The 20,070-nt window shown below is 42.2% G+C and overlaps 1 protein-coding gene across 2 annotated transcripts in view; it reads left to right on the top strand.

Moving 5' to 3' along the window:
* CUX1 (cut like homeobox 1) overlaps positions 1–20,070 on the top strand; it is a 459,567-nt gene that overhangs the window by 426,659 nt on the left and 12,838 nt on the right. For both annotated transcript variants that reach the window (XM_089683746.1, XM_089683747.1), the window contains 3 exons: positions 13,635–13,937; positions 16,401–16,589; positions 19,546–19,810. In XM_089683746.1, the coding sequence (XP_089539872.1) occupies positions 13,635–13,937; positions 16,401–16,589; positions 19,546–19,810 (757 nt within the window). The remainder of the gene's footprint in view (positions 1–13,634; positions 13,938–16,400; positions 16,590–19,545; positions 19,811–20,070) is intronic.

The raw sequence follows: 20,070 nt of genomic DNA, 5'->3' as shown, positions 1-20,070 counted from the left end.
TACAAATGCCAGATCTTCCTGCCAAGTCAGCTCCAGCCCAGAAGACACAAGTATGGTCCGTAAAGTGTGCCCATTTATGCAACTAAAAATTCTTCTAACTCCCACAATGCTAAACAATTCAGGGGAATCTGTGCATATTTGCATTAAATACTGACCAGTGTAAGAGATTTTTTTGGGGGGGGGGGGGTTTTGTGGGTGTATTGTTTTTTTACAGATCTAAACGTGGAGCTAGTTTAAGGTTTATAACATGACTGTGTACAGATCCATTGAAAGCAATGGGCTGCATTCATATGAATACACCGATCAACCATGACATTATGACCACTTTCAGGTAAAGTGAATAATATTGATCATCTTGGTAAAATGGTGCCTGAAAGTGGTCGGGATATATTAGGCAGCAAGTGAACATGTTGTTTGTGATGATGATGTTTTGAAAGTAGAAAAAATGGGCAAGGAAAACGATTTGCGTGACTTTGACAAGGGCCAAATTGTAATGGCTAGACAACTGGGTCAGAGCAGCTCCAAAACTTCAGCTCTTGTGGGATATTCCTGGACTGCAGTGGTCAGGACCTACCAAAAGGGGTCCAAGGAAGGAAAACCCTTGAGCCAGGGTCGGGGCAGCCAAGGCTTAGTTATGTATGTGTGGAGCGAAGGCTGGCCTGTGTAGTCCGCTCCAATGGAAGAGCTATTGAAGATCAAACTGCTGAAAAAGTTCATGCTGGTTCCAATAGAAAGGTGCATTGCAGTTTGTATGGTGCCGAGTAGCCGCAGACCGATCAGGCTGCCCATGCTGACCCGTGTCCACAGCCAAAAATGCCTACAAATGAGTATGTGAGCCTCAGAACTAGAACAAGGAGCAATGAAAGAAGGTGGCCTGGTCTGATTAATTCAAGAATAGTTTGAGGAACACAAAAACAATTTTGAGGTGGTGACTTGGCCTCCAAATTCTCCACATCTCAATCCAATTGAACATCTGTTGAATGTGCTTGAAAAAGAAGTCCCATTCATGAAGGCCCTACCTCACAACTTACAGGACCTAAAGGATCTGCTACTGACAGCCTACTGCCAGCATACCTTCAGAGGTCTAGTAGAGCCCATGCCTCAATGGGTTATGATGGGTAGTCATAATGTTATGGCTGATCCATATATATTCTTGATAGTTAAAGATACATCCCTGTCATTTTAAAAACTCCCAGATCCGCTTCCTCCTTGGAGAGACCCAGATACATCAGGTGGTCATATATCTGGTAATCCATTAGATACAGTAGTTTTATATCTTGTCTATCACAATCCAAGATACATTTTTAGTGAAACCATTTATCATTTGAGGATGCTGGATAAAAGAAAAGATTCATTTGCGGTTAGGACTTGATTTCAAATATGTGCCCTCCTTGGCCTTTTATTGTGCTCAAAGCTTAGTGTACTATCTGCAGCTGCCTCTGTTCATGAAGTAATAGTAACAGCAGCACCAGGTCCAAATAGTGAATTAGTGTGTCTATATCTGGTCCCAATCGCTAATGATAGCAGCAGCTGACATCATTAGTCAACTGAGCTGGCTGCTGCTGATTTTGTTAGTAATCTATATTAGCTGCTATGTATTAGAATAGGGGTCTCTTTTAGCTGTAATATTAGAGGACATTAATCTCAATATATAAAATTGGATTGTCATATGACATAGAAGCTCAGGTTAGACAGGGCCATGAATGTGAAAAGGGATTATGTAACATTTACTAGAGCATGGAAAATGTCAACTTGCTATTAATTTTATTGAGATGGAGTTGTGGAGCTGCAATTAATTTGGCATTTCTTTACTTTTTTTCTCAATTATCAGTTTTTTTTTTTTCCATATTTTTGTAATAGCTTTTTACTTTTACGTTGTAATGTGTATGACAGCTTCATCTGCTAATTTTTAAATGAATGATAATAGTTGGTAAACTGGCTTAGAGCAGCCCCCCGCCACACACTTTCATGATGTCATATTTCTTTGGGTGTCCATCCCATCCTGCTTTTCCTAGACACGTTTAAATAAATGTGACTGTCTGATAACAATTCACAGAAAATCAGATTTCAGGTGCTGTCAAAGTTTGTCAGTTCTTTTTTAGTTGTTAAACTTTTTGACCAGCAGGACTATGTACAAGTCTATTCCATATACTTTTTTTTTCTAAGGTCTCATGCATATGGAGGTTTACACACTCTTGAGTCTAGTAGAGTAAAATTTCAGGTGTTTCAGTGCCCAGGAAGCCACATAAAGCTGTCCATACAAGTAAATGGCTGTATGTGGCTGGCTGCTTGTAAAGATTGATTTGTGGATTGTTTACCTGTACATGTGTATGCAAAGTATTTCCCCGGACGTGTCACTTTTGCTTATGGGGAATACCCCATAAAGAGCAAATAAACACCAGTGCAGAGACCATCATCATCTACCCCGGTTCACATATATGCGGCCATGTGGGCCACGTTTTGCACGGGCACGAGAGCCCATTCATTTGAATGGACTCCCGTGCCCATGAGACGCAGAGAAGAAGTCCCCGCACTTCTTTGGAAAACGCAGCCCGCACGGGAACCTCGGTTCCCAGTACGGTTGCGGTTTCCAGTGCGGGCGGCGTGCTATTAGAACTAATCGCACCCGCATTTCTCTGTGCGGGTGGTGCGACTGCACGGATTTTTGTGCGGATCCGCAGCGGCACCACCCGCACAAATGTGAACCTAGGGTTACAAGCAGCAGGCTACGCACAGACATTCACTTGTATGGACATCTGTACATGGCACCACAGCTCCCCGAGCTCAGGGAAGCACTGGGAACTTTAGGCTACAAGGTTCAAGACTGTGGAAACGTTCATGTGCATGAGGCCGAAGAATAATTGTCATAACTATGTCTGCCGCAGTCCCGATACAAGTCGCTGATTGCTGCCAATACTAGTATTATTATTATTATTATTATACAGTAGTTATAAAGCGCCAATGGTTCGCTCAGCGCTGTACATTACAAAGGGGGACAGAACATGTGACAGAACAATACCAATACAATGCAAAACATGAGGGGATCGAGGGCCCTGCTCTTTCGAGCTTACAATCTAGGAGGGAGGGGATAGTGGTACAGGAGGAGATAGCTGTGGGGGATGGAGTGGTAGGAAGAGTGGAGGAGGTCGGCAGGTTAGAGGGGGGGGGTAGGCTTCCCTGAAGAGATGGGTTTTCAGGGTGCGCCTAAAGGAGAGGAGAGTAGGTGATAATCTGATGGGTTGGGGCAGGGAGTTCCAGAGGATGGGTGCCACCCTGGAGAAGTAGTGGAGGCGGGCATGGGAGGAGGAGACCAGGGAACTAGAGAGAAGGAGGTCTTGTGAGGAGCGGAGTGTGCGTGCTGGGCGGTACTTGGATATTAGGTCAGTGATGTAGTTCGGGGCAGTATGGTGGACAGCTTTGTACGTCAGTGTTAGGATTTTGAATTTGATCCGTTGCGTAATCGGAAGCCAGTGGAGGGATTGGCAGAGGGGGGTGGCGGAGATGGAGCGGTTGGAAAGGTGAATGAGTCTTGCAGCTGTATTCAGGATCGACTGAAGTGGGGATAGCCAGCGGCGAGGCAGGCCAGTGAGGAGGGAGTTGCAGTAGTCGAGTCGTGATATGATGAGGGAGTGGATGAGCTGTTTAGTGGTTTCTAGGGATAGGAACGTGCGGATTTTGGCGATGTTGCGGAGGTGGAGTCTGCACGAGTTTGTTAAAGATTGGACTTGGGGCTGGAAGGATAGGATATGACACCAAGTACTCTGGCCTGCGGGGCGGGTTTGATGGTGGCGTTGTTGGATGTGATGGAGAAGTCAATGGGGGGTGGTGTCCGGGCTGGGGGGAAGACAAGAAACTCGGTTTTGGAGAGGTTCAGTTTAAGGAAGTGGAGCGACATCCAGTCTGATATGTCGCTCAGTAGGTGTGTGATTCGGGCGGAGACCGAGGGGGTGAGGTGGGGGGTTGAGAGATAGATTTGTGTGTCGTCGGCATAGAGGTGGTAGTTGAAGCCGTGAGAGTGTATGAGTTGGCCAAGGGAGGAGGTGTAGATGGAGAAGAGAAGGGGCCCAAGGACAGAGCCTTGAGGGACCCCAACAGAGAAAGGAGTGAGGGGGAGGTGGTAGCATTATAGGTAACGCTGAAAGAGCGGTGTGACAGGTAGGATGAGAGCCAGGAGAGAGCAGAATTTCTGAGGCCGAAGGAGTGTAGTTTTTTTAGGAGGAGGGGGTGGTCGACTGTGTCAAAGGCCGCAGAGAGGTCAAGGAGTAGGAGCACTGAATAGTGGCCATTAGCTTTGGCGGTTAGCAGGTCATTGGAGAGTTTGAGTAAGGCAGTTTCGGTGGAGTGTAGGGGACGGAAGCCGGACTGTAGGGGATCAAGGAGGTTGTTGAGGTGAGAGCTTAGGCGGGTGTAGACTAGGCGCTCGAGGAGTTTAGATGTAAATGGGAGCAGGGAGATGGGTCTGAGGTTGTTCGGGTCATTGGGGTCCAGGGAGGGCTTTTTAAGTATGGGGGTGATGTGTGCATGTTTCAGAGGGGAGGGGAACGTGCCGGAGGAGAGGGAGAGATTAAAGATGTGGGTGAGGGAGCGTAGGATGGAGGGGGAGGGAGGTCGTAGGAGTTGTGAGGGGATAGGGTTGAGGGGGCAGGTGGTGAGGAGAGGATCTTGGAGACTTCCTCGATGGTAGTAAGGTCAAAGGTGTGAAGTGTTGGGGGGGCTTCAGTATGAGAAATGTAGGGTGGGGTGGAAGTGGGGGTCAGAGCAGTGGTGGGGCCGTGGGAGAGGGGTGATGAGGGGGTAGTTGAGTGAGGGGGAACGGGGTTGGAGGGAGTTTGAGCAGCGACGAAGTCCCTGCGGGTTATGTCGAGGGAGAGGGGGGATGAGGGGGTAGCTGTTTGAGAGGGGACGGGTTGAGAGGGCGTGTGAGTTGCGGCAATGTCCTTGCGAATTGTGTCAATCTTGTTTTTGAAGAAATTTAGTAGAAATTTAGAAAAAAAAAAACCTCCAGTATCTATACAGCCATTTGTAAATGCTATAATTTTCACGTAAACCAATTAATTTACGTAAACAATAGCATAAAAAATAAAAAGCGCACAGGCGATCAAATACCACCAAAAAAACGCTCAATTTGTGGGTAAAAAAAGACATACATTTCATTTTGGTGCAGCGTTGCATGACCTCACAATTGTCAGCTGAAGTAATGCAGTGCCGTAACGCAAAAAATGGCCTGGTCAGGAAGTGGGGTAAATCCTCAGGAGGGCAAGTGGTTAAAGGATAACTTCACCTTTGTTTACCTTCTTTTTTTTTTTTTTTTCTAAATTCCATCTCCCCTATGTATCAATATAGTATTAATCTACTTCTATTGTAGAAATTCAAAAGTTTTCCATTTTTTCTACCCACCTTTATGTCAGTGTCCAGATGGCTGTCCGAAAAGCTTCTGCCTTATTTCCTGCAGAACCATTAGGTCGTGACACAGGAAGGAGTTGGCCAGCTGACCTCATTAGCTACCCTACATCATCTACCCTCCTACCTCCCACCCACTTCCAGGTGAACGACTATTAATTGAAAAGCAATCAATCAGTGATCACTGTTCTCACTAAATACACAGACGTTGATTTTTATTTTTCTACCTTAACTTTAATCTTGTATAAATCATTCATTTGGCAGAATGTGCTGAGTGAACAGACATCCGCCTATGTGCATAGAGCTGTAGTATTCAAAGCAGGTGAATTGTGTTCAGAGTTCTGTAAAGTTCAAATACACTAAGAGATTGTGCACTTACACTATGCAATTTGATTGTACAATCTCCTTTAGATCTACTATCAACTATGTATTGCAAGGGCCTGCCTGATTGTATACAGAATGATTGGGTAGATAGGTGGGTCCTCCTATTCCATAGTTCTGGAAAATCTAAAGGAAATTGTGCAATCAGATTGCATTGTGTATGGCCACCTTTATACACCTAAAATTAACTAGTTGTGCTTTTGGTGCCATTAATTGTTAACTGCACACCAAGCACAGATGCAAGCACATTTTTCCATGTGAAAAAATGAGTGTCAATCACAGCAAGACGCATAGTAAAAAATAGGAGTACACCGAAATGAAAATTCTGGTGCCGAAACCAAAAATTTGACATGCACTTGGCCGAAAACCAAAATGGACACTGACACTGGCAGCAGGCCGGTTTAGTGATTTGTCATCGGCCGTGTCCCGTGGACACAGCCAGTGACAGATCGTGCCAGAAGGGTTTCCGCTCAGCCGTCATTGTACAATAGGCCGGGTGGGAAGACGTTAAAGGGTGTCAGGTTTGCACCTGACACCCATCCCATGCACAGCCTGCGCACCTGACACCCATTCCATGCACAGCCTGCCCCTCCTGACACCCATCCCATGCACAGCCTGCGCACCTGACATCCATCCCATGCACAGCCTGCGCCCCCTGACATCCATCCCATGCACAGCCTGCACCTCGACATCCATCCCATGCACAGCCTGCACCCCGTGACATCCATCCCATGCACAGCCTGCACCCCGTGACATCCATCCCATGCACATCCTGCACCCCCTGACATCCATCCCATGCACAGCCTGCACCCCCTGACATCCATCCCATGCACAGCCTGCACCCCCTGACATCCATCCCATGCACAGCCTTCACCCCCTGACATCCATCCCATGCACAGCCTGCACCCCCTGACCCCCATCCCATGCACAGCCTGCGCCCCCCTGTCCCCTGTCCCATGCACAGCCTGCGCCCCCTGACCCCCATCCCATGCACAGCCTGTGCCCCTGACACCTATCCCATGCACAGCCTACACAGAACAATGAAGCTCCATTCACATCTGTGTGTTTCCGAACGCATTGCAAACTGCATAGAAAATGCACGCTTTGCCTTGCATTTCAGAAATGCTCTGCACCAAAAATCACAGTAAAAAAGCACCACACTCCACTCAAAGCAAAAAAGTTCTGGAGCTTTTTTGGGACGATTATTGCGTGTACGGCAGCCCATTCAAGTGGACGAGCTGCCTTATACGTGACAAGCAAAAATGATCCAAGACGCCCCCCAAAAAAACTCGAGGGAATGTGAGTTCCCACTATGCAGAGATGTGAACGGGGCTTGACAGCTGAGTGTCTAAATCCACTCCCTCCTATGTACGTGTATAAAGATGGCCATACACTATGCAATCTGATTGGACAATCTCTTAGTGTTTGTGAACTTTACAGAACTCAGAACACAATTCTCCTGTTTTCAGTACTACAGCTCTATCCACATAGGCTGTTATCTGTTCACTCAGCACACTCTGCCAAATGAATGAACTATGCAAGATGAAAGTTAAGGTAAAAAAAAAAAAATCGATATCTGTATTTAGTGAGCACAGTGATCACTGATTGATTGCTTTTCATTTAATATTTGTGCACCTGGAAGTGGGTGGGAGGTAGGATGGTAGATGTAAGGTGTGTGCGCTTCCTGTGTCATGACCTACTGGCTCTGCGGGAAATAAGGCAGAAGTAATGGAGACGCTTTCTGGACAGCCATCTGGACACTGACATAAAGGTGGGTAGAAAAAATGGAAAGCTTCTGAATTTCTGCAAAAGAAGTACATTAATGCTATTTTGGTACATAGGGGAGCTGGAATTTAGAGGAAAACGAAAACCTGAACAAAGGTGAATTTATCCTTTAACCGACTCCCGTCTGCCATAGAAGAAAATGACGGGAGGCTGGCGGCTCTCTCGTTCTGGGAGAACATCATATGACAACCTCCCACTCGAGCTGCGCATGTACGCTGCGTCCCTGGGACACAGCGGATCACCAATCACAGTAAAGAGCCGATGACACAGGCTCTATCGTGATCAGCTGTGTCCAATCAAAGCTGATCGCATGTGAACAGGAAATGCTAGTTATTGGCAGTCCTCTCCTCACGCTGACAGTGCGTGAGAAGAGCCGGTAAGCTGCATTCCTCAGTGGGGACATTTACACTGATCATCAGGGCACTGATGATCAGAGTAACCCCATCAGTGCCACCTGTCAGTGCCCATCATTGCCACATACCAGTGCACATCAATGCCACATATCAGTGCCTACCAGTGCACTTCAATACCACATATCAGTGCCCATCAGAGCTGCCAGTCAGGGCCACCTAACAGTTCCGATCAGTGCCGCCTAACGGTTCTGATCAGTGCCACCTACCTGTGCCATATATGAGTGCTGCCTTTCAGTGCCCACCAGTGATGCCTGTCAATGCCCACCAGTGATGCCTGTCAATGTCCATCAGTACCTCCTCATCGGTGCCGCCTATCAGTGCCCATCACTGCAGCCTCATTAGCTCAGTGAAGGAGAAAAAAAAATACTCATTTACCAAATTTTATAACAGAAACTAAGAAAAAACCCAATGGTGATTAAATACCACCAAAGGAAAGCTCTGTGTGTCTCAAAAAAAAAAAAGATACACATTTTGTTTGGGTACAGTGTTGCATGACCGCGCAATTGTCATTCAAAGTGCGACAGAACTGGAAGCTGAAAATTGGCCTGGGCAGGAATGGGGTAAAAGTGCCCTGTAGGCAAGTGGTTAAATACATTAAAGTTGAATTAGGGCCTAACCCTATCTATTCTTAAATATGTTCCCTCCTGTCCCCTGTGTGAAAAAGATCTATATACTTTTTTCAGTTCGGTACTTTAGTTAAATCTAATAATTTCCCATGAAACTTTTCTTGTTTTAACACAACGAGCTTCCAATCTGCTTCATGTATTTACAGTGCACTTGGGTACATTAACTTCCATAACTAAGGCCTCATTTACACAAGTACTTGCATGCACCCATGTGAGGGCCGTGTTTGCCTGTACAGGGATGTCTTATTCATGTCTGTTGGGCTACAACAGCTGCATAGACACTGCTGCTACTCCTAATTTCACATCCATCTGGGTTCCATAATGCATACTGTCTGCATTTGGGGGCCTGCAGCTATGCCTGTGCGGCCACTGTGTCCCAAATTACATGAATGGAACTGCCTGCATAGGCATGCCTTACATGCATACATACATACATACATACATACACACACATACATACTAGGTCTAATTTGGACAATAGCCAATCAACCTAGCAGCTTGTCTTTGGAGTGTCGGAGGAAACCCATACAAGCAGATGGTGAACATGCAAATACTGCCCTAACCAAGATTCAAATTGGGGATCCCTGTGTAGCAAGGCATGCTAACTAGTGGTGCACCGAAATGAAAATTCCAATACCGAACCCGAAAATTCAGGATGCACTTGGCCGAAAACTGGAACGGACAATTTAAAATGTTTTTATTAATATTATTCAGTTGATGTGGCTGTAATTTTTGCATTGAAGTCATTAGGGGGTGTTTGTGCATTGAAGTCAATGGGACGCAATTATGCATTGAAGTCAATGGGATGCAGTTTTGCATTGAAGTCTATGGGGCGCGGTTTTGTATTGAAATCCATGGTGTGCGGTTTTCATTGAAGTCTATGGGGCACGGTTTTCATTGAAGTCTATGGGACACGGTTTTGCATTGAAGTTTTATCGGGCGTGGTTTTTCATTGCAGTCACTAGAGGACGATTTTGCATTGAAGTCACTAGGGGATGTTTTTGCATTGAAGTCTTTTTGACGTTGCATGCCATTATCTGCACCTTTTTTTTGTATCAGCAAAATGCCAATAACTCTATTTTTGGCTGATATATCGGTGCATCCCTAATGCCCACCACTAAGCCATTGTGCTTCTTGCCTCTCCTCCTCTCCCAATCCCCAACACCATAATCGAATATATTTTTAAATAACCTGCTATCAGTCTCTTGCATAGCACTGTACAGCAGAGCTGAGGTGTAAGAGGAAATGGCAGCACAAGTGACAGAAAGATGAGGCTGCTTCTCTTTTCACTGTCCATTCACAGGCTGACTTGGGCTTAGAGGAAGTTGGTTGAATGATGCTGACCATCAGCCTGAGACATCTAGCGGCAGAAAAAAGTATTGAAAGTGAAATCTCTAAAGTTGAATATTGCAGAAAAAGCTAGTTTTATTATTTTATCTTTTAATGGGCTAATCATTTTTAGCAATATATAAACCGTATATTCACCGCGCAAATGTGATGTGAATATACATAAAACCTAACACCTGAAAAAGTGCACAATAAGTCACTCACCTAAATAAATAAATGAGTACATAAAATGTGTAAGCATATAGCTGCCCTAATAGTGAATAATCCTATAATCACCTCATAAAACAATGACAAATAAAAGCAGCGCAAAAAAAAAAAATATATATATAAAACACAATAGCCTGAGGTGATTGTAGGCGTATTAGTGCATTTGCACAGAAACAATTGAGTACTGTACGTGATACTTTTTTATTTGCACTAACATACAATTTTGAGGAAAAGCTTTTGGGGTATGTCCCCTTCTTCAAAGTCCAAGCAGTACTATACAAATACATCATACACAGTCAGGCCATCAGATACCACCAAATATGTTCTGACCCAAGAGACCGAGATAAACATCTCGGGACACTAGCAGACGCCTTCCATAAGAACGGTTACAAGGACAAAACTATCAACACCAGCATAAACACAGCCTTGAGAACCCGAAGGGAAAACCTACTTCAGTACAAAGAGAAAAAAACAACCGTGTACCTCTAGTAACCACATACAACCCAGCACTAGAAGGAATAAGAAAAATAATCAAAGATTTACAACCCATCATAACAGGGGATGGAACTCTGAAAGAAATATTCCAGCCACCCCCAATACTGGCCTTCAGACAACCCCCCAACCTCAGAAATAAACTAATCAGTAGGAAACTTCCTTCTGATCAAGATGTCACAAATAATGGAAGCAAACCCTGCAATGGAAAACGCTGCAAGCTGTGCACCCAAATCAATCCATCAAAAAGTGTCAGACACTCAAAAGGGATCTTCAATATTTCCGGATCATACAGCTGCACCTCCAGTAATGTTGTGTACCTCATCCAGTGCAGAAAATGCAGCAAAGGATCTTATGTTGGCGAAACAGGACAGAGGTTGCAAACAAGGATGAATTTGCACAGACATACCATCAAGGAACATAAAGAAGATGACCTCTGCACACCTGTAGGACACCATTTCACACAACCAGGCCACACAATGGGAGACCTCAATGTTTTAGTTCTTAAAGGAAATTTCAAATCCATTCAGGAAAGAAAAGCTTTTGAACTAAGAATGATAATTCTATTTGACACAAGAGATAACGGCCTTAATTTGGACATGGGATTCCTCACTCATTATCCAACTGTTTTATTACTATTAGCTCGAGCTTTACTCCCTCTGTGTGTGTGTAGTATCCCCCCTCCCCCCCTTTGCTGTATCTTATCTCCAGCCTCTTTTTTTTTTCATCCCTTTTAACATTCTGCTGAAACTTTGTGATTTGTGTAGTACTGCTTGGACTTTGAAGAAGGGGACTTACCCCGAAAGCTTGTCCTCAAAATTGTATGTTAGGGCAAATAAAAAAAGTATCACAAACAGTACTCAATTGTTTCTAAAACACAATAGCAAAGTGAAAATATGGCCAAAATATAACACTTCAATAAATATACATAAATATTTAAATCATTTGACATAAGTCCAATAGCTGAAAAATTAAAATTGTGATGAAGTACAAAGTCCTTATTGATCCACCAAGATGCCTCATTACAGAATACGTTGTGCGGCTTGACCCTGACACGTGTTTCGTCACCAGACTTTATCACCTTTGTCAGGGTCGAGCTGCACGACGTATTCTGTAATGAGGCCACCTTACATCCACCGCCGGAAGTGACGTATCGCTCGCGAGCAGCGAGGAGGATCGAGTTAGACGCTCACTTCATGTGATATACAGATACCCTTTACGGTTATTGTGGATATTTTGACATGCTTTCATTTATTTTATATGACTGCAATACTTTCTATCCAATAAATGGTTTTTAATGGATTCACGCTATGAGTTTCCTTTCACATCTTTCCCTGATTACGGAGTGTAATAGTTTGGAGGATGTCCCGCCATCATATCAGTCTCTAATTGATGAAAGGCTTGTTGATTGATGATCTGTACTACTCTGACACTCACCACAAGGGCTATTGCCTATCAGGTTTGGATGGGCCACGATATCTGGTGAGTGCCACTGAATTGGGGGAGGTTTTCCTCTGGAGCACGTGGTGATATTTGAATGCATTTTATTCAACCAGTTATCCTTATGTTGTTCACATGGTGATCTTGGTGGATCATTTTTCAGTTGGTGGACTTATGTCAAATGATTTAAATATTTGTGTATATTTATTGAAGTGTTATATTTTATGTCATATTTTCACTTTGCTATTTTGTTTTATTTTTATTTTTTATTTATTTTGTACTGCTTTTATTTGTCATAATTATTTTTATTGTGCTAATTTTTTATCAAGATCTGCTTTAAGAGCCTGTGCTGATAAAAAAAAATGTGGGGGCTGCCATTTTTTCCTAAACGCTTGAAAATGAGGGCTGTCAAACTGGCCATTTGGCTTCAATATCCAGTGGGATACTAACACAGATCAAGTATGCAGATGCTGCATGATTGTTTACATCATTGACACAGAAAGAAGTAGGTCCTAGAGGTTGCCAGGAAAGTAGCATTTTCTGATGGTATCCCTTTTTTTCATCCAAAGTGAATTTCTAGGTAGTAATGCCTTGACTCTCCAACTGAATAATTGTTCCAGTGCAGTGACCGTATGAATAGTTTTAGTCTCACAGTTTAGGAGGAGTTGGGGGCACAAATCGGGAAATAGCTGGTCCCATTGGAGGCTTCCCATGTGGGTGATTTGCTTTGTGAGATATATCCTCTAATTTAAACTTGTGTACTGCAGATTCATTAGCTCTCATTCACACTAGCCTCATGCTTTTGTTTTAGAAAGGTGAGATATTGATCTGGGAAGTACTAATAAACTTTAGAGTATCTAGTCTGCTCTTTGATGCACAGATTCTTATTTTTCTGAATGCAGCTGAACCCAGGTAAACACAGTGTGCATTATACATTTAAAACCTTTACATGCATTTATATGTAATTTTAATATTTTGTATTTCAAAATGTTTCCTATACTGTCATCTCAGCTCCTCCATGGCCTCCTCCTTTCTAGTTCCCTTATTTCCTTTTCCCATGCTCATATCCAAAAATTCTTTAGAGTCTCTCCCATCCTCTGGAACTCTGTACCCCAATCTGTCCGGTTGTCTCCTACTTTGTCCACCTTTAGGCAATCCCCAAAAACTCATCTCTTCAGGGAAGCCTATCACACCTCTTCCTAACAACATAACTTTTCTTTCTTCATCAAATCATCCCCTCACAATCATTAGCTTTTGTAACACTTGATCCTCCCTTTTATATTGTAAGCTGTCATAATTGGGGCCCTTCTAATGCTTTTGTCTTGAATGGTATTGAAACTGTAGCTATTAAAACCTTTCTTTGATGACACAGTTGAAAACAAAATTCACTGCCATTGCGTATGTACTATCATGTATTCATTATTTATTTTATCTATTAATGATGGTATACAGATTTTTTTTTTTTTGCAGCCTATTAGTGTTTTAAATGGATGTGAAAAATGCAAAACACCTTTTCACCTAAAGGCATTATTGTTTTACACAGAAAATACTCCAAAGAGTTCAACCAGCTGCAGTCCCGCTCCAGACTCTCCAATGAGCTCTAGTGAATCGGTAAAGAGTTTGACAGAACTGGTGCAACAGCCGTGTCCTACGATAGACACAAGCAAAGAAGGAGAAACACAGGAGTCCAGTGATGCAACTGCCGGTGACTCTCAGCCAGCTACACCTCTTCCATTCCCCGGGCAGTCTTCATTGAGCATCCAAGAACTGGTAGCCATGTCTCCTGAACTGGACACCTATGGCATCACCAAGAGAGTGAAGGAAGTTTTAACCGACAACAATTTAGGTACAGGCTCCTAAACATTATAATAATTTTATGTAGACATTTAATATTCCTGTTAGGGGACATGAGTGGTTTTGTAAAAGTGTTAACAATTTTATTAGGAAACAGAGTTATGTAATATTATTACATATTAATTGTATTTTGTCTACACTTATCCTCCTAATCCTTTCACCTCCACCCAGATTTATGTTGTCAATCTTTTTAAGGTGTGGTTATGCTTTCAGTGTAGCTGCTGTAAAAAAAAGTCTTTGCCAAGCTATACACATAATATTGTAGAGACTGGGTTTTGTCGTTGCTTCCAATGTGGTTGGCCCATCAAAGCTTCAGAGAAAAAAAATGTTGTGAAGAATGTTCATACATAAGTAAAAAGCACATATTCTCCCCATACTAGGCACAGATATTGATAATGTACCCAAACATGGGGTCATATGATTTGCCTATGAAAACTGATGCTCCAATCGAAGATCCATTTGTTTAGTTTTTAAAGGAGTGGGAAAACGTTAAGCCTGCCTCACACAACTGAAATTTTGTCCCGAGTCCTGCTAAATCATCAAAAATCTGAGCTGTGGGTGTCCCTGTCATCACCATGCTGGGTGAAAAATTGCAGGCCAAACAGTGACTGCATCCAGTCAGATGCAGTCACTGTTCTGGTATTCTAAAAGCCGTGAGTGTCAGGCACCAATTAGCATGGGAGATTCATTCATAGACATTGGGAGAGAATTACTAAAACTGGTGAACCTGCAGCTGTACATGGTAACCAATAGGCTTCTAACTTCAGCTTGTTTATTTAAAATGGAACTGCACTGCATCTGAGCACCATAAATCAAAAACGCTGTTTAAAGCAGAGTTCCAGTTGAATAAAAACAAATAAAAGTCAGCAGCTACAAAAACTGTAGCTGCTGACTTTTAAAATACAGACACTTACCTGTCCTTGGTCCAGTGGTGTCCTCACCACGGCAAGTTTCACTAGCTGTCTTCTCTCCCCGGCGCCGTTATCTTCAGTGTGGGCCCCCAGCTGTGACAGCTTGTGGCTTCACAGCCAGGTGCTCACTGCGCATTCGCGAGTAGCGCTGGACTTTGTGAATGGTCCCGAAGTCTTGACCTTTCATGTGTCCCAGGAGACTACGGGGAGGGTGGGAGTAGGACAACTTCCGCTTCTGATCTCCTTAGGCGATCGCAGTGGGAGTGGGTACCTGTCAAATTCAGGTTCCTGCTCCCCAAAGGTGCCAATCCTTAACGGGGAGCGGGGGACAAAGGGAACTTCCCCTTTTGGGTGGAGCTCCGCTTTAATTCATTTTTAATATTCAAAGCAAAATCAGCTATCTATCCATGTCTCTGTGCTTTATTTTGCTGAGAAATCATTTTGGAAAACACCCTCCGGCATTTTTGGCAGTGCCCATCTTGAGTAAGGGGAGATGATTCATGTAGCATTTACTTAGCTCAGGAATATGCTGAGCTGAGAACCCTCCCTCCTATCCTGAAGACTCCTGGGATGTATGACATCATTTGCCTAGGCATGAAAACCAGGAAGTAACTGAAGAAATGTAAAAAAAAAAAGTTTAAAACAAGTAAATATGTTATACTTTCCTACCTATTTAAAAATGCTAGTAGCATAAGGATTACAAATAGTCCATGTTGATTGAGAGAATGAAGTTCCACTTTAAGCTTTGGCAATAAAACCTGTAAGCCAATTGGTTTCTATGCAGAGCTGCACTATATTTTGCACTCTCCTGTTTTCGTAAATAACCTCCATTGTTTTTCATGAACGGAAGAACCTGTTAGTATTTATGTGTATTGCTAGCCCTAAGTTCTCTGTGTAGTTTTTATTTGCTGGGATTTTCACTCACTTTGACTCTTGGTGATCACTGTCACATGAATAGGATGCAAAGAATTAATTCCCACTCTATCCAAAACTTACAAAAATATTTTGTTTCGAAGTTAATTTTTTTCCCAGTCTTTCCTAGCAAAGTCCCAAGCCATAGTAACAATAAATTGATAAAATGTTTTTGGATATATCTATACAGTGCCCAGGCCTGAGGAAATAGTCTGATGGGTCATTTATTGGATTACCATGTCCTTATTCATTCATTGCACCAGAATAACCAAAAGATCATTGAAAACAAATATTTATTAGCTGATTTTCAGGCCCACAATGCCCTACACAACCCTGGGGTTCTGCTATTGCCCCCAAAAATAGTATAATAGATAAATAGTTGTGTTTGCCAAAGACTTTTCAAATAACAATTCCTCTTTTTGTTAGCTCATGTTATCAGTTTAAAAATAAACTGTTTCATAGTTTTAGTATTTTAACAAACATAGAAAGTTGTATCTTATTTTCTGTTAGCAAACGTATGACTACTGAGAAAAGAAAACCATTTCAGGTCACTAAAAAAAGGTCAATGTGTGCTCACCTCTCAAAGAGGCATTGTTTTTTTTAATGGTTGTTTCTACCTATGTTTCCTGTAGGTCAACGACTGTTTGGGGAAACTATTCTTGGGCTCACTCAAGGCTCGGTCTCTGATTTGCTGGCTAGACCAAAGCCATGGCATAAACTTAGCTTGAAAGGAAGAGAACCATTTGTACGCATGCAGCTTTGGCTCAATGACCCAAACAATGTAGATAAGCTTATGGATATGAAGCGGATGGAAAAGAAAGGTATATTTCTGATTTTTTTTTTTTTTTTTGTGCTCCATGTACATTGAATGCCCAAGAGGAGTTTACCATTTTGCCTGTACAAGCAACTAATGTTATCCTATGTGTCCATGCACATTTGGTAGTCTTGAGGCATTTTTTAAGCTGTGTTTAGAGGCAGGAAAAACATCAATTTGTTTTTTTTTTTTTCCTGCTAGAAAAACGCTCTAAAAAAATTCAAAGGGCTCCTGAACTCTAGCACATAAAAAAAAAAAAACACGCTTAAAATTAGCTATTTTCTGCCAAGAGCACTGGTGTTTTTTAAGCCAGTGTACATGGAGCCTAAGTATTTCTGAAGCTGTAGAATTGCTAAAGACAATGGACTTCAGAATTTTATATTCCAATAAACCAAAATGAGATTAACATATGTATCTCAATTCAAGAACCTGGAGTAGTTTTTAGAAGTTGATGTGTGCTTGAAAGCATAGCATTATTAAGACTTTTGTAATATAATTTATGGTGGGAAAGAATTGCTATGGTGCCTTACTAAGGATTAGATAGTCTCCTGCACCATCTAGTGGTTAAATAATGTTAAACATAGCAAACAGAGACCAGTGTGTTTTACCATGATTGCACAATAATTCATGTGTTATATTGTATATCCTAGCAGGAATATTATCAGGTGTTTTTAACTATATTTTCAGCATGAAAGGAAAACTCCAAAAAACAAATATATATATATATATATATATATATATATATATATATATATATATATAAATAAAGGTGAAACTCGAAAAATTAGAATATCGTGCAAAAGTTCATTTATTTCAGTAATGCAACTTAAACAGTGAAACTAATATATGAGATAGACTCATTACATGCAAAACAAGATATTTCAAGCCGTGATTTGTCATAATTGTGATGATTATGGCTTACAGCTCATAAAAACCCCAAATCCACAATCTCAGAAAATTAGAATATTACATGCAATCAATAAAACAAGGATTGTACATAGAACAATATCGGAGCTCTGAAAGTATAAGCATGCATATGTACTCAGTACTTGGTTTGGGCCCCTTTTGCAACAATTACTGCCTCAATGCGGCGTGGCATGGAAGCTATCAGCCTGTGGCACTACTGAGGTGTTATGGAAGACCAGGATGCTTCAATAGCGGCCTTCAGCTCTTCTGCATTGTTCGGTCTCATGTTTCTCACCTTTCTCTTGGCAATACCCCATAGATTCTCTATGGGGTTCAGGTCAGGCGAGTTTGCTGGCCAATCAAGCACAGTAATCCCACGGTCATTAAACCAGGTTTTGGTGCTTTTGGCAGTGTGGGCAGGTGCCAAGTCCTGCTGGAAAATGAAGTCAGCATCCCCATAAAGCTCGTCTGTGGAAGGAAGCATGAAGTGCTCCAAAATCTCCTGGTAGATGGCTGTGTTGACCCTTAATGAACTTGTGGACTTAATGAAGCATGGCTCCCCAAATCAACACAGACTGTGGAAACTTCACACTGGACTTCAAGCATCTTGCAGTGTGTGCCTCTCCATTCTTCCTCCATACTCTGGGTTTCCAAATGAGATGCAAAAGTTGCTCTCATCAGAAAAGAGGACTTTGGACCACTGAGCAACAGACCAGCTCTGTTTTTCTTTAGCCCAGGTAAGACGCTTCTGACGTTGTTTGTTGTTCAGGAGCGGCTTGACAAGAGGAATACAACATTTTAAGCCCATGTCCAGGATCCGTCTGTGTGTGTGTGTGGTGGCTCTTGATACACTGACTCCAGTCTCAGTCCACTCCTTGTGAAAGTCCCCAACACTTTTGAATGGCCTTTTCCTGACAATCCTCTCCAGGCTGTGGTCATCCCTGCTGCTTGTGTACCTTTTTCTTCCACACTTTTCCCTCCCACATAACTTTTCTATTAATGTGCTTTGATACAGCACTTTGGGAACATCCAACTTCTTTTGCAATTACCTTTTGAGGCTTTCCCTTCTTATGAAGGGTGTCAGTGATGGTTTTCTGCACAACTATCAGGTCAGCATGGTTGTGATTCCTACTGAACCAGACTGAGAGAACATTTAAAGGCTGAGGAACCCTTTGCAGGTGTTATGTCATTAGCTGATTAGAGTGGGACACTTTGAGCCTAGAATATTTCACCTTTTCACAATATTCTAATTTTCTGAGATTGTGGATTTAGGGTTTTCATGAGCTGTAAGCCATAATCATCACAATTATGACAAATCACGGCTTGAACTATCTTGCTTTGCATGTAATGAGTCTATCTCATATATTAGTTTCATCTTTTAAGTTGCATTACTGAAATAAATAAACTTTTGCATGATATTCTAATTTTTCGAGTTTCACCTGTATATGTATATATGTATGTGTATATATATATATATATATATATATATATATATATATATATATATATATATATATATATATTAAATATGCTTCCATTGCAATTGGCATTTTATTTATGTTGAAACATTTTTTAAGCCACTTCAAGGCTAAAGGGATGCAGACTGTGCTTCTTTTGTTGTGCCACAACCTTATAATTTTACCTTTTTTAATACTCTCCATAACTGGTGGCTGGAGATGGCTCCTTTTCTTAGTACATTACTGAGACTGCTAGTGTTAAAGAAGGAAGACCCAGAGCTCCTCCGCACTTGAGAAATGACCTGCTATAGCAAACATTTTGAGACCAGAGAAAGATACTTTTGCAATAACTTTGCAACATATAATCATTCATTTGAAGGAGATTGTTTTTCTCCACAAAACTGGGATTACACTTCAAAATACAAACATTTGCTGGTTTTAACACCCAGACCTGCTGCTATTTCTAACCTTCATTCTCAACCAATAGACTGAAGCAGCATCTTTTTTTTTTTTTTAACATTAAGGTTGTATATGAATTTTGGTTGATACTCTGATTATTTTCTGAGGTGAAAATCAATAAATACTTTTCTTTCTTTACAGCATATATGAAAAGACGACACAGCTCAGTGAGTGACAGTCAGCCATGTGACCCTCCATCTGCAGGCTTGGATTACAGTCAGGGTTCCAGTCCCCAGCCGCAACATCAGCTGAAGAAGCCACGAGTAGTGCTGGCTCCGGAGGAGAAAGAAGCCCTGAAAAGGGCATACCAGCAAAAGCCATACCCTTCTCCAAAAACTATAGAGGAGCTTGCCACACAGCTAAACCTGAAAACCAGCACTGTTATTAACTGGTTCCATAATTACAGGTAAAAACCGTTACTGAGCCACCCTTTTATACTGACAATATAGGTTTTCTGGTATTGCTTCTAAATATTAAGTGACGCATCCTTTAAGGCAGGACCAAGAGGAGATATGCAAAGTGCAACTGACAGCAAATCTATAGTAAGTAGGCAGGTTACTTCTGATTGGTTGCCATTTGTCAGGGCACTTACAGACATAAGACTAGCTTCACCCAATCTAACTAGTAAGTATTGGATCAGGTTATGATGGTATGCATATAAAAATG

Source organism: Staurois parvus, unplaced genomic scaffold, assembly GCF_062004578.1.
Source record: "Staurois parvus isolate SC_StPar_1 unplaced genomic scaffold, SC_StPar_1.0 ptg000321l, whole genome shotgun sequence".
Classification (NCBI taxonomy): Eukaryota; Metazoa; Chordata; class Amphibia; order Anura; family Ranidae; genus Staurois; species Staurois parvus.
This window is presented reverse-complemented; position numbering and strand designations above follow the sequence as displayed.